The sequence below is a fragment of the Polypterus senegalus genome, chromosome 4 (genome assembly GCF_016835505.1).
Source record: "Polypterus senegalus isolate Bchr_013 chromosome 4, ASM1683550v1, whole genome shotgun sequence".
Lineage (NCBI taxonomy): Eukaryota > Metazoa > Chordata > Cladistia > Polypteriformes > Polypteridae > Polypterus > Polypterus senegalus.
The window spans coordinates 47,812,431-47,824,878 of NC_053157.1; the positions used below are offsets into that span (position 1 = coordinate 47,812,431).

The following is a 12,448-nucleotide window of genomic DNA, read 5'->3' on the forward strand; positions in this document are numbered from 1 at the left end:
ATTCTTGCATTTAGTTTTGGTTTGCTTTCCACCAGTGGTATGAGATCACCAATATAGATGAGCTTTCATAGCAGACACTGAAGTTCTGATTGACTCCTCACATGCTCATTTATGTCACCAACCGGTGACTCCAACTAAGGCATCACCAACAAATATGTCTAAACCTGTCCATTCTTTTCATTTGTTGTACTAAACTTTGGATTTTAAGCCATGATAATTTTCTAAATTAGAAAATACTCACTTCCCTTCTTCTTTTTCAGTCATGAATACACCAGATTTAACTCTTACTCCTCCCATGTTTGATGAAATGCTCAAATTTAGCCCATTACAGTAAGCATCGTTTTATATCTGCCTCATTTTCTGCCTGCTCTGGTTCAGTTCAGCACCTAAACACCTTCAATGAATTTTTTTCTAGTACAAATATATACAGTACTATAATATTAAAATATCTATTAAAAATAGATTTTTAAATGTATGTTTTGCAGACCTTACCATAGCAAGTTTTTCTCCAAAGCTGGTTGATACACATTTCAACCCTTCCTCGGTTGCCTGTTTGCGCAGATCAGCTTTGTTTCCTACTAACATGATCGGAATCTCTCCAAGGGACACATCCTATAGATTGAAACAGATAAGAAAAAAGGACAGATTAAGTAAAGTTGTTCTTAAAATATAAGATATATACTGTTATGTATGCATTATTGTAGGAAGGAAGTGTGTATGTGTGTATAATAATAGTACTGCACTGGGAGTGGGAGGCTGTGTATAATAATAGTAATAATAGTACTATTACAGTAATAATACATGTTTTTTTTTTTTAAATAGTACAGTGGAAAAAGCATAAACTTTTTTTCTTTTTTTTTTTAAACATGCATGATTTTTACAATAAAATGATTCAGACATCCAGCATCCAATTTGCTTAGCGGCCCGAGTACTGTTCAGATGTTTAGTAAGAAATTTTGAGAGGTTCTGTGGTGTTTTCTAAAATGTAAATCAATATTAGGAATAACTTTGCAACCCACAGGATTCTACCCCTTACACAAATTGTGGGACAATTTATGTAATGTAAAATATTCAATTACATAAACTTTTTAGGAAACAATTATTCATATTAAACAAAAGGTGAGTATATTATATAATACAGTATGGGTCATTAAACAGATTAGACCTGGGACCAAATGCCAAAACCAGTTTTGGACAACAAAAAATACATGACAGCTTATTTAGCCTTCTTTAAGGCATTGACACAGACCCCATTTACAAATATTCCTCAGTCTGACAATAGGCATCATCTTTATTGGAATATAGAAGTTTAAAAACTGAAAATGTAGCTCCAGGTTAGATCATAGTCAATCTACTTTTGCAGCTTCGATTTTGTGAATGACTGCAGAAGTCAAGTGAGGTTAGGTTACACCTTGCCTGATGAAGGGGCCTTAGCTGCCTCGAAAGCTTGCATTTGTAATCTATTTAGTTAGCCAATAAAAGGTGTAATTTCACCCTACTTTCTCCTGTATCAATCTATGGCTAACACGGTACAACACTCTGCTGCTATGCAGAAGTCAAGTTAAGATTTAAAGCCTACTGTATATGCAAAAGGTGTAACTTGCAGATTAATAAATTATAGAAACAGCCACCCTTAATTTTGTCACAATAGTGAAAAATTTTATTTGCTTATGTTTAAATGATTTGCAGCCACTGAAACTTCCAAAATGTTTGCTGCCCGAAAGAACTTTATTATTTATGGAATACACACAATACAACTTGTTTTGTTTGGTATGATTTATTATGCATTAGAATGCATGACATTATTTCATCTCTCTATTATAAAAAACAAACTTGCATGATACGAGACTTTTTTCCAGAGACAAGACGTGATCTTTTGAAGGGAGATCTTTTGAAAAGAGACACTTTCATGTCCCATGAGACGGTCAAGTCAAGTCATACTTATAACCGTTGGAAGCAAGTCCCGCAATACACATGCAGAGCAGGTTAGAGATAATGGAAGTAGGAAAATTCGAAAGTCTCAAAAAAATGAGAGTAAAGATCGCATTAGCACAAAGAAATGGAAAATATTACTTGGTGAAATAACAAAACAGCGAAAAGAGATTGAATATTGTTTGAGGATGTCTGGGGGAGAAGAGAGACAAGGCAGTGAGACAAAAGGACAGCTGCCGTGCAGGCTTTTAAATGTTCAAAGCGACACACGAAATGCAGATCACGTGGCATGGCAGCAGCAGCAAACCAGCAGCTGATCGAGCAAATAGAAGGTAAAAAAACAACTGTTATTTGTTTCCCGTATTACTGTTTACTGTATATTGTATCACCGTTTAAGACGGGTTTCAGAGGATCGGCCGCATCTCCTTGGGGTGCGTTCAGTTCTCCAGTTCACAATGGCATGTAGTGCTGGGGGGAAGAAGTAGGCGAGCGAAGCGAGCTGGGAGCAAAGCACCCTAGTGTACTAAAATTTAAAAAAAATTACATTTTTGTGAACAGTTAAAAAACACATATCAGATACTTGAACTCTTACCATATTTTTATATAGATCTGATCTATCTATCTATCTATCTATCTATCTATCTATCTATCTATCTATCTATCTATCTATCTATGAATCAGTGCAGTACCCTTGTGTTAAGATCTCCCATCCATCCATCCATTATCCAACCCACTATATCCTAATGACAGGGTCACAGGGGTCTGCTGGAGCCAATCTCAGCCAAACCCTGGGCAGGGCACACACACACACACACAATTTAGCAGTTAAGATCTTTGCATTTCCTAATTATGTGTAATAATATAGACTCAGATGCATATGCAAAAAATGGTGCACCAAGAGTGTTGGAAGCAATATGATTTAAAGCAAACTGACAACAATTTACTCTACAGTCTAGTGATGAAATCATATAAAGGTAGCTAAAGTCTTATGTTCTCGCAGCATCCTTATGTTTAAGTCAGTGTGCAGAAGCTGCCATCGAGGGTAGGTGTTGCGAGGGATTCGATCTTCCCATACAAGAAAGAATCGATGAGTAAGCATGGCAAAATATACATTAAAAGGCAAGAGTCTTCAGAGTCAGGTTAGGGTCATTACTAAATGTTCTGAAATCATTTACTAAAATAGGTTGGCTAGACAATATTGAAAGTTAGTGCAAAATCAAAGTTAAAAGCAAGAAAATAAACTGCTCAAGAAACTTAATGCATTAGAGTCTTTCTTTTTTTGAAAATGAAGTCCAAGCATTGTCTGAGCACTGAAGCTGAAGCTAGCTCTTCAAAAGAAGGTTTCCAAGACCACGTTATCAAATCCTGTGACATCAAACACAGAACACAAGCCCCAGCAACCCATTCCAAAACAGTGCTGCATGATGATGTTGCAAATACACAGCTAAGGCAATGGTGAAAAAATAAAATAAACATCGGAAATATAAAAACAAAGACACAAACCTTTATTATTTTACTGAATCGCAACAGGTAATCACTAGGAAAAGCAGTTTGAGATGATGAGATGACAGGTAATAAGATGCCAGAACATATAAGAAAATTATCCACCCATTCATCATTGAAACTGCTTAATCTGGATCAGGGGCTATGGGGGCTGAAATCTGTCTGAGTAGCTTCAGATACAAGACAGGAACAAACCCTTGGAGGAAATATCATTGCATTGGTGGGTACACTTACACAGACACACAAATTAACTCATGAGGGTCAAATTGCAGCAGCCAATTAAACTAACATGCACATCTTTGGCATGTGAGAGGGAAACAGAAATGCCAGCAGAAAAACCCATGCAGACGTATGGAGAAAGTGCATACTCCAAACAACCAGAGGCTGGGCCATGCTTCAAACCCAGGAGTTTTGAGCTTTGAGACAGTAGCACTGTTCAGAACTTTGCTGCCTTTTCTCTTCATTTACCTCTCTATTGTAAAAAAAAATCCTGTGGGAGGGAATGACTAGGAGACGATACGTGAACTTCACGTTAAGATTATGGAAGACAAATAAAAGACCCGTGAGATGAAAGATCGTGGGGATATAGAACATGATATTCTTGCAAGACACTCCCTACTTATAAGCAATATCAGAGCACGGCCAGCAAAAAATATCAGTAATGTAAAGGGAAGCAGCAAACACAGATACAGGTGTCTCAGTGCATATAAAGCGTATAAAGGACAATACGTTATAAATGAAATGTCGACGATTAAATGATTGCATTAGCGCAAACAAAAAAAAATGAATCATCAGGCCCAGGTGTAACAGAAAAAATAGAAGGACAAAGCAAGGTCAGAAATAAAAGGCAAAGAGCAGAAAACAAAGTATTTTCGCATTTGCATCATTCAATGCACAAAACGTAGATTTACACAATATTGGAACATACGCTGTGAGAATCTGTGGTCCCGCAACAGTTAAAGCAACGACAAGTTTAATTTCAAAGAAAACACAATTCGGTCAGGTGTATACAGTATTTATGATCACGGAGAAGTGAACACAACGCGAGCAGCAGAGACACGATGTGGCAAAAAGGAGAGCAGCTGTACAGGCTTTAAAATGATCGAAGGGCAGTGCGACAGCAGCTGCTCCCCCCCCCTTCATGTGAGAGAAGGCAGTGAGCCATCATTTAAAACTAGTCCACAGAAATCTAAGCTAGCAGTTGTTGGATTGCATTTGGCAGACAAGCATCATGTGCTCCCAGCTCTTAAAACAACGACATGCAACAAGCAGAACAGGCAGCTCACAAGCAGCAAAAAGAGAGCAGATGATCCGACAGCATATCCTTAGTGTGTGTTCAGCTGCCCCCTTCACTACACAAGCAGCATTATACGTCTGACGAGAAAGAGATGTAACCACGCACGGGGCTGGAAATAAAAGACAAGTACTGTTTTTACAAAAGTTTTTAAAGTAAAAGAGAAAATAATGTATATGTAACAATTCCCATTAAAATAACAATCCCTTTAAATTGTATATCCGGTATACCAAACACGGGTGTGTGCGAGCGAAGCCGCCTAGTATTCTATAATAAAATCTACAGGATATAAATAGAGAAAAGATGGCAAAGTGCTGTCTGATGACTCAACACCCATTCGCTGGAATCCAGGCCCAGTCACTAAATGGAATCCCCCTCCACAAGTCAGCATGGGTTTGCCCCAGGTACTTTCCATTTCTTTGTATGTTAAAAAAGAAAAGCATGGATAGATTAACTTGTGATTTTCACTGGGTGCCATATAACAGAGTGTGGGTTTGTAAGAATGCCTTACAAGTGATCTGCTACAAGATGGGGAAAGGGTAAACAGTAAGTAAGAGGAGAAGAGGAAAAGACCCATAGACAAAAAAGAAAAAGAGAATTGAAAACAGTAAGTCAAGTGATCTTTAGATAGGTCCAAGGCATAAAGCAAAAATCAAAGTCAAGAACAGCTCTTGCCATTAGTCAAAAAGCAAAGACAGTATCCACAATCATGGATGATGTGCTTACTGTTCTGCTGACCTTTTTACTGATATACATATGATGTCATCATTGTTGACTACTGACGCCGCACCCCTTGTGACACCATAGCAACCACAGCCCAAAAAGGCAGCACCCACTAAAAAAACTAAATGGTAACTGTACTGACTTTGCTACGTAGCGGCAGTATTAATTAATAAGGATGGAAACCAGAGAGAGATTAATAGATAAAGTTTGGATACTGAGAAGACAAAACCTTACAAAATCAAAGAATGCAATGGACAAGTTGAAAATGAAAATAATTTCATATAATCACAACCAAAATTTAAAATGAAAGTCATATGTATATTAATAAAAGAATCTGTTGCCAAAAATCAGATTGAAACACTAATGGGAAGTAGCAAGTGTTTCCTTTGTCATATCCGCAAACTTGGACAAACCAGGCAGTGCATGATGCTGACCAATTCAGATCATGATACTGTTGCGGGAGAAATCCAAAACATATTAAAACTAAATAAATAACCCTTAAACAAAATATACTATCAAATAATGTTACATTTGAATAATTCATACGTTAAATCATTATGAAAGACAAAGACCCTTAGCAAAGATGTTTAAACCTCAAAATCAATTAACATAACAAAAGTACTCAGTGCCATATCATAATTTCAACAGATTAGCATTCTCCCCGAGAGCTAAACCTGAGTTTGTGCCCAGTGATAGGCTGAAATTGGCTTTGGTTCCCTGTAATCCCAAACTGGCCTAAGTAGACTAACTAAAAAAGTGAATAAATAAATCAAGTGAGGTTGCAGGAATTAGATATATTTACATTTCAGCCACTTTGTACAACAAAAATAACAGCATTAGTTAATGAGATTCAGGCACAATGCTAGTGCTAGCTAGTGCCATTTTGCTATGAAATAGCAATTGCTTTAACTAAGCAGATGTTATGATAAAGACTGTGACATATTGCATTTGTGGGTAGTGTAACAACTCTTTCCACTAATGCTAGTTTGCAGCATCTGTTCCTAAAACTGGTTAATCAGCAGGCAAAAGAACAAAGGCACCAGCACTTCTTCTTCATTGTAAACAACAGCTGAATGACTTGGAACATCAAAATGAGGAGCTGTGTGTAACTTAAACTAAAACTGAGGTAATGAACAGCTGTTGCTTTATGTTAAGAATTTGTGTAGGTTTCAGGAAAGTGGCAATGAAGTAGGGCTCTGTGGGTTGTGTAAAAAACATAACTAAACCAATGGCCCATGCTTTAAAACAAACCATATTGAGTGGCTGAAGCAAGGTGACACCCATTCTGTGCACACATCAACTTTTTTACAGTAGTGATTGCAATAAACTATCTTTATTTAATATTGTGACCTGCTGGCTAAAGCTTAATAAAGCAATCAGGAGATTAAAAATACTAGTGGAAGTGGGGAGAAGTGAATTCAGGGACAGGCAAGGGTCCAAATACAAGGATACGTTCAAATATCAATGCAGGAACAAGAATCATCAAAAAAGCAAGGAACATGTCCTAAAACTAGCTTGTTTTAATTACCTCTAATTAACTAAAAATAAAGTCATTTAAATTATATATTGAATCCCAAACTGGTATGACAGAAGCTGTTTACCGTCATCTTATATAGGTGGGATAAAACAACATAATGTAATATGACTTCTGCATTGTATGACCAGCAACAAGAGTAGCAAATGAAACTAATCTGTCCATTGCTATATAATGAGCAACACAAAATGGTGGTGGCAGTAAGAAACAAAATGGTTTTGACATAATAATAAAATATTTTAAAACTCTTAAAACAAAATGTACTAAGACAAAAAAAACAAAAATGTGTTCTAGGAGTTTATAACCCAGATTGTAACATTTGTCAATTAAAATGTGCACCTATAGTTTTAAATATTACTGGTTTAAATTTTATTTCCATTTGAAATATGTCTAACTACTATTAAAACCTGATTGATGGGCAAGGTAATCTTCTTTACCCAGTCTGAAGATGTGCTAGGGGCATTACCATAGACAACTGCAAAAAGTGGTGCATAAATGGTGCAAGATAACAAAAAAATGGACAATCATTCATTTGTATGACCTTTCTATTAAGGGTGCTTGCTTGAGCAGCTTTTCTATTCAGAGGTACTTCAGCTTTGTATGAAATTTAATATTTGACTCATTTTAAAAACTGAACAGCCCTTTTGAATTTTATACCCTAGAAACAAATACCACTGGAACTGAGACTGCTTACAGCACACATTGTTTCAGGTAAAGCAGTAGGTCAACTCTAAAGACAGGATGCATTCTGTGACTTCTCTGCTATTTTAATCAAACAAAATCTCCTACAAAAAATGCATTTTCTGCTGTCTCTCTTCCAATCCACCACTGCTTCTGCAGTGACAGGTGCTAGATCACAGCCAAAGCAACCAAAGGACAAAGCACTTGTTATATGGAACATCCGGATTCCTGTTAACCGTTTTTTACCAATACTGTAGATCCAGATTAATACATGTTTTAAAAGCCACCATTAATTAGTTCTTGTGTAATATGTTTACTAACCATTCATGGCCATTTAAAGTCACAGTTTGTCGTCTACTTTTACAGTAAGAGAGAAACGATATTTTCCAAATCACAAAAAAAGATTCTTTGAATATATGTGACTAGCTGATTAATACAATGACAAAACCTTCTTTTTGATGTCGTATGTGTACCTGGTATTATTTTTTTACTTCCCCAAAATATTATTCCTTATCAAATGGTGGAACACTGAAGGGAGCTACATTTGGCAAGAAAAATATTAACTTCAGGAGCAGTGCAGTAGAGACACAATCTGGATCATCTAAAAGGATGGCAACTTGCATGCATGAACTAATCACCATGCCTTAGTCACAAAGGTTAAGGAAGAACAGCCATTAAGGGCTTTTTGAAAACTAAAATGATAAAGTTCTGATAAATGTGAAATATACTCTATCTTCATACTCAAAAGAATTTTGGCAACTGGTGAACATAAATGAACATTAGGTGCACAATATAACATTTGTATAAGGTGTAGAGTTCTTTGTAGTGATCTGCTACAAGTATTTAAATATTTTGGGTTATTTTTCACATATTTTATTACTCTGTGACTAGTCAAAAACATCATGAACCTGTGCTAAATTCAATTAAAATGAATCAGTTGTAAATTGGCTTTGATTATAAATAAACCTTTTTTCAGGTATTTAAGGAAGAAGGTGGTTAAATTCTTTTAATATTTTGTTTTCATTCTTTTAATTTGTTATTTTGATTTTACTTTTCATTTATTAATTTGCACTATTGTATAACTGCTTTATAATACCATAAAATAGAAAGAGATCTAGCAACATACAAAATGGCAGTCTGACTTACCTCAATCATGTCCACCCATTCTCGCACATTTATAAAGCTTTTCTCACAAGTGACATCATATAACAGCAAAACCCCATCAGCTCGTCTGAAATAGGACTTTGCAATACTGCGAAATCTGTAGAAAAAAACCCAGGAAATTGGCACAATTGTCAATATCACGTAAATGGCACATACCGCTTAAGAGAACACAACACAAAATAAAAGAGTTCAAAAATAGTGCCAAAGTACATTAAAAGAGTTTTTACATATCAGGTAGAGGGTTATAAACAAAGATTATGCAACTGCTAATACCTTTCCTGTCCAGCTGTGTCCCACAACTGCAACATAGTAGGTTCCCCATCAACAATTAAAGTCTTCATTTGAAAGTCAACACCTGAGCAAAAAAAAATTGTGGGGATTACATTACTTTGAATCAATGTAAAACTTAACAGTTGTTTCATCTATATTTAATAGGCTGAGATTTAGTAGACTGTTAACCTGGATCCTAAACCTCTCCCTGGACTAATTTGTTCATGATATCTCAGATTTTTCATTGTGGCGGGTGGCCGGTACTCTTGCCCGGCTGGGACACCCAGAGTGTGGAAGGACCGGGGGAGAGAGTACTAATGGTAAGTAGCGAGTGTTTCTTTTGACATATCCGCAAACTTGGACAAACCAGGCAGTGCATGATGCTGACCAATTCAGATACTGTTGAGGAAGAAATCCAAAACATACTGAAACTAAATAAATAGAGTGTGGGAGGACCGGGGGAGAGAGTATTTTCAGGACAGAGGGCAGCCTCCTTGGTTTCCAGTAGGGCCACGGGTCATAAGCATGGGGGCTCAACCCTGTTGGAACCCATGGCCACCTCCCAGGGGGTGCATGGACATTTCCAGGGCCTTATTTGGCCACACTTCTGCCACACCCGGAAGTGTGGCCGGAAGAAGCTCATTGGGCACCTGGAGTCCTTCTGGCAGCCCTATAAAAAAGGGGCCAGTGCCACCATTCAATGGCCAGAGTTGGGGGGAAGAGGACAAAGCCTGAGGAGGAGTGGAGGGAGAAGGACTAGCAGCAAGAAGGAACTGTCTATTGTGTTGTTGGGTGATTGGTACACTGTGCTGTGGGGAGCTGGGTGAAACATTCCCCAATTGTAAATAAACGGGTGTTGTGTGGCAAAATCTGTCTCCAGCCTGTCTGTGTCTGGTTTAGGGTGGCTGTACATACCCTGGTGGCTCACAGCATACTGTAGTACTTGCATTTGAGTTGTAATATATTACATTTCATTAAAATCGTACTGATCAGTTTAATCAGCAGCCAGTGAAATAATTAAAGGAATGATAAGATGTACCCAGGGTTGCACTTGTATTTCCTCGAAATTCATTTTTGCAAAGTCTAAGCAAGAAGCTTGATTTCCCCACTGCCGCATCTCCAGCTAGGACAATCTTGTAAGCTTTTTCAGATGAAGGAAATTTAAAATTTCCATCAATTTTATCAACCTGAAATTTAAAAACATAGTATGTTATAGTCAATTATAAATATAGTATAGTATGTTTGTACTGCAGGTTCCACTTAAATTAATTATAAACTCATTAAAAGCAAACATTTTGCAAACAACATTTAACATCATAATTTCTATTGTTTATTATTAATAATAATAATACTTTCAATTTATACAGTGCTTTTCTAACTACTCAAAGTGCTTTACATAGTGAGTGAGAAGCCATTTCAACCTTTACTCATGTGTAGCATCCACCTGGATGATGTGACTGCAGTCATTTAAGGGCCAGTACGCTCACCGCACATGAGCTATTAGGTGATGAAATGGAGAGAGAGATAGACAATTAGAGACCAGGGATGATTAAGGGTTTCAGAATGACTACGCCATGACGGACAATTTAGTCTAGACATTGGGATACACTCGTCTCTTTACGGTAGGATGCCCAGTGATCTTTTGAAAGAACTGAGAGTCAGGACCTCAGTTTTACGTCTCATCCAAAGGATGGCTGAATGTGGTGGGAACAGATGAGCGTATGTTACATATGTCTCTCACTGATCACGCCTGTCTGCTATGCTAAACTTTATTATCCTCTGCTGCTTTTCATTTTTGATTTTTTTTGTACTCAAAGATAACTAAGTGCAAAACAGAATACAATTTAAAAAATAGTGGTGTATTTAAATCAGAATAAACAAAGAAAAGACCACAAAAAATACCCAAATAAGAAAACACTGAGGTAGGCCCTGCTGATCCATGATTCTCTCACAGAAATGCAGCATACTGATCTCACCTCCCAAGAGACTTCTAAAACATATTTTATATTCTTCCAAAATGACTGTGCCTCTGGGTATGTCTCTATCTGAATATGTCTAATGTGGCTAGTTTAGATTGTAAGCACACAACATTTTTTTCTGAAAGGGCCTTTTAGCGTTTCACTGGGGAGTATAACAATGTCAGGAAACTACCTAGGTCCATGGTTTCATGTACTAATTTGCATGTATTTACAAGAATGTGTACTACTCGTTATCTCGTAATTCCATTTACTTATTTGGCACTTTTATCTAAGGCACTTCATAACATCTGAGACATATGATTGGTTGCATTATTTTTGTTTTTCCAGTTGTAGTACAGGCAGGTGAAGTGACTTGCTCATGGTGACACAGTATCATTAGTGGGGTACCAAGAACTAATAAATTATCATCAGCAATATTTACAGTAAGTAGAAAATCAAACTGATCATTTTAGGTAATTTATTTTAAATAATACACTCTCAGTGAGCATGTTAAATGTTCTTTAATAAGCTCGTTATTAACAGAAATCTAGTCCCAAAAAAGCCATGTACAATATACTCTTATTCCAGTTAAAGAAACCGGGATATCAGTCTCCCAGAAACTGAGTTAACACATACAGTATAGATGTCTCCGTGAGAAATGGATGAAGAATGTAACTTATAGCTTGATACTAAGATTAATTCATTAAAGCTCCTTTTTTATTTGCAAAGGGCCTCTTGGTAACTCCCTGGCAGGCTTTCTTGCCAAGTAATCAATTCTGTAGAAATGTATGGAATCTTATTCCCACCACTCAATATAAAAATGATATGTTATTTAAGAAAAGTGTTGCATTATTTCACAATAATTATTGCATTCTTTTGCAAAAGAATTGCATTTTTTTGCAACAATTATAGCATTATTTTGCAATAATTATTGTATTATTTTAAAAAGATATTGCCTGCTGTGGTCGGTGCATGTGCGTGCTCTGGTCATCTAGTGACAACTAGTGAGGAAAATAAGTACGTGTGTAACATGTAGCAAGTGATAAGAGCTGAACAGACATTATAGGTATACATTTAATCCTGCATGTGCTAAGCGATAAATTTAATCTCTTCAGTTTAGTGTAAGAGAGGTTAGCAGTGAATATTGCAGGGCTCAATAGCACAGGAAAGAGTGTGTTGTGTGAAATCAAAGAACAGAACTCTATAAACAAAGTGTTTACTTTTTTCCAGTTATTTTCTATAGATATTTTGAAAGAGTGTGATCTGGCAACACAGAAATCAGGGTTTATACCTGTAGTCTTCCAGGGCTTGGGTTGAGGATGGAAAAAGTAAATGAAGGACTAAATGTATTTTGTTAAGTGAGAAGTATTACTGACACAGCTCTACTAA

The 12,448-nt window shown here is 36.7% G+C and overlaps 1 protein-coding gene across 1 annotated transcript in view; it reads right to left on the minus strand.

Moving 5' to 3' along the window:
- Window positions 1–12,448, minus strand: part of rasef (RAS and EF-hand domain containing) — an 87,185-nt gene that overhangs the window by 10,304 nt on the left and 64,433 nt on the right. Inside the window, exons 12-15 of the mRNA XM_039750577.1 lie at window positions 10,141–10,288; window positions 9,105–9,186; window positions 8,814–8,928; window positions 493–612 (exon numbers count right to left, since the gene is read on the minus strand). Coding sequence (XP_039606511.1) covers window positions 493–612; window positions 8,814–8,928; window positions 9,105–9,186; window positions 10,141–10,288 — 465 coding nt within the window. The remainder of the gene's footprint in view (window positions 1–492; window positions 613–8,813; window positions 8,929–9,104; window positions 9,187–10,140; window positions 10,289–12,448) is intronic.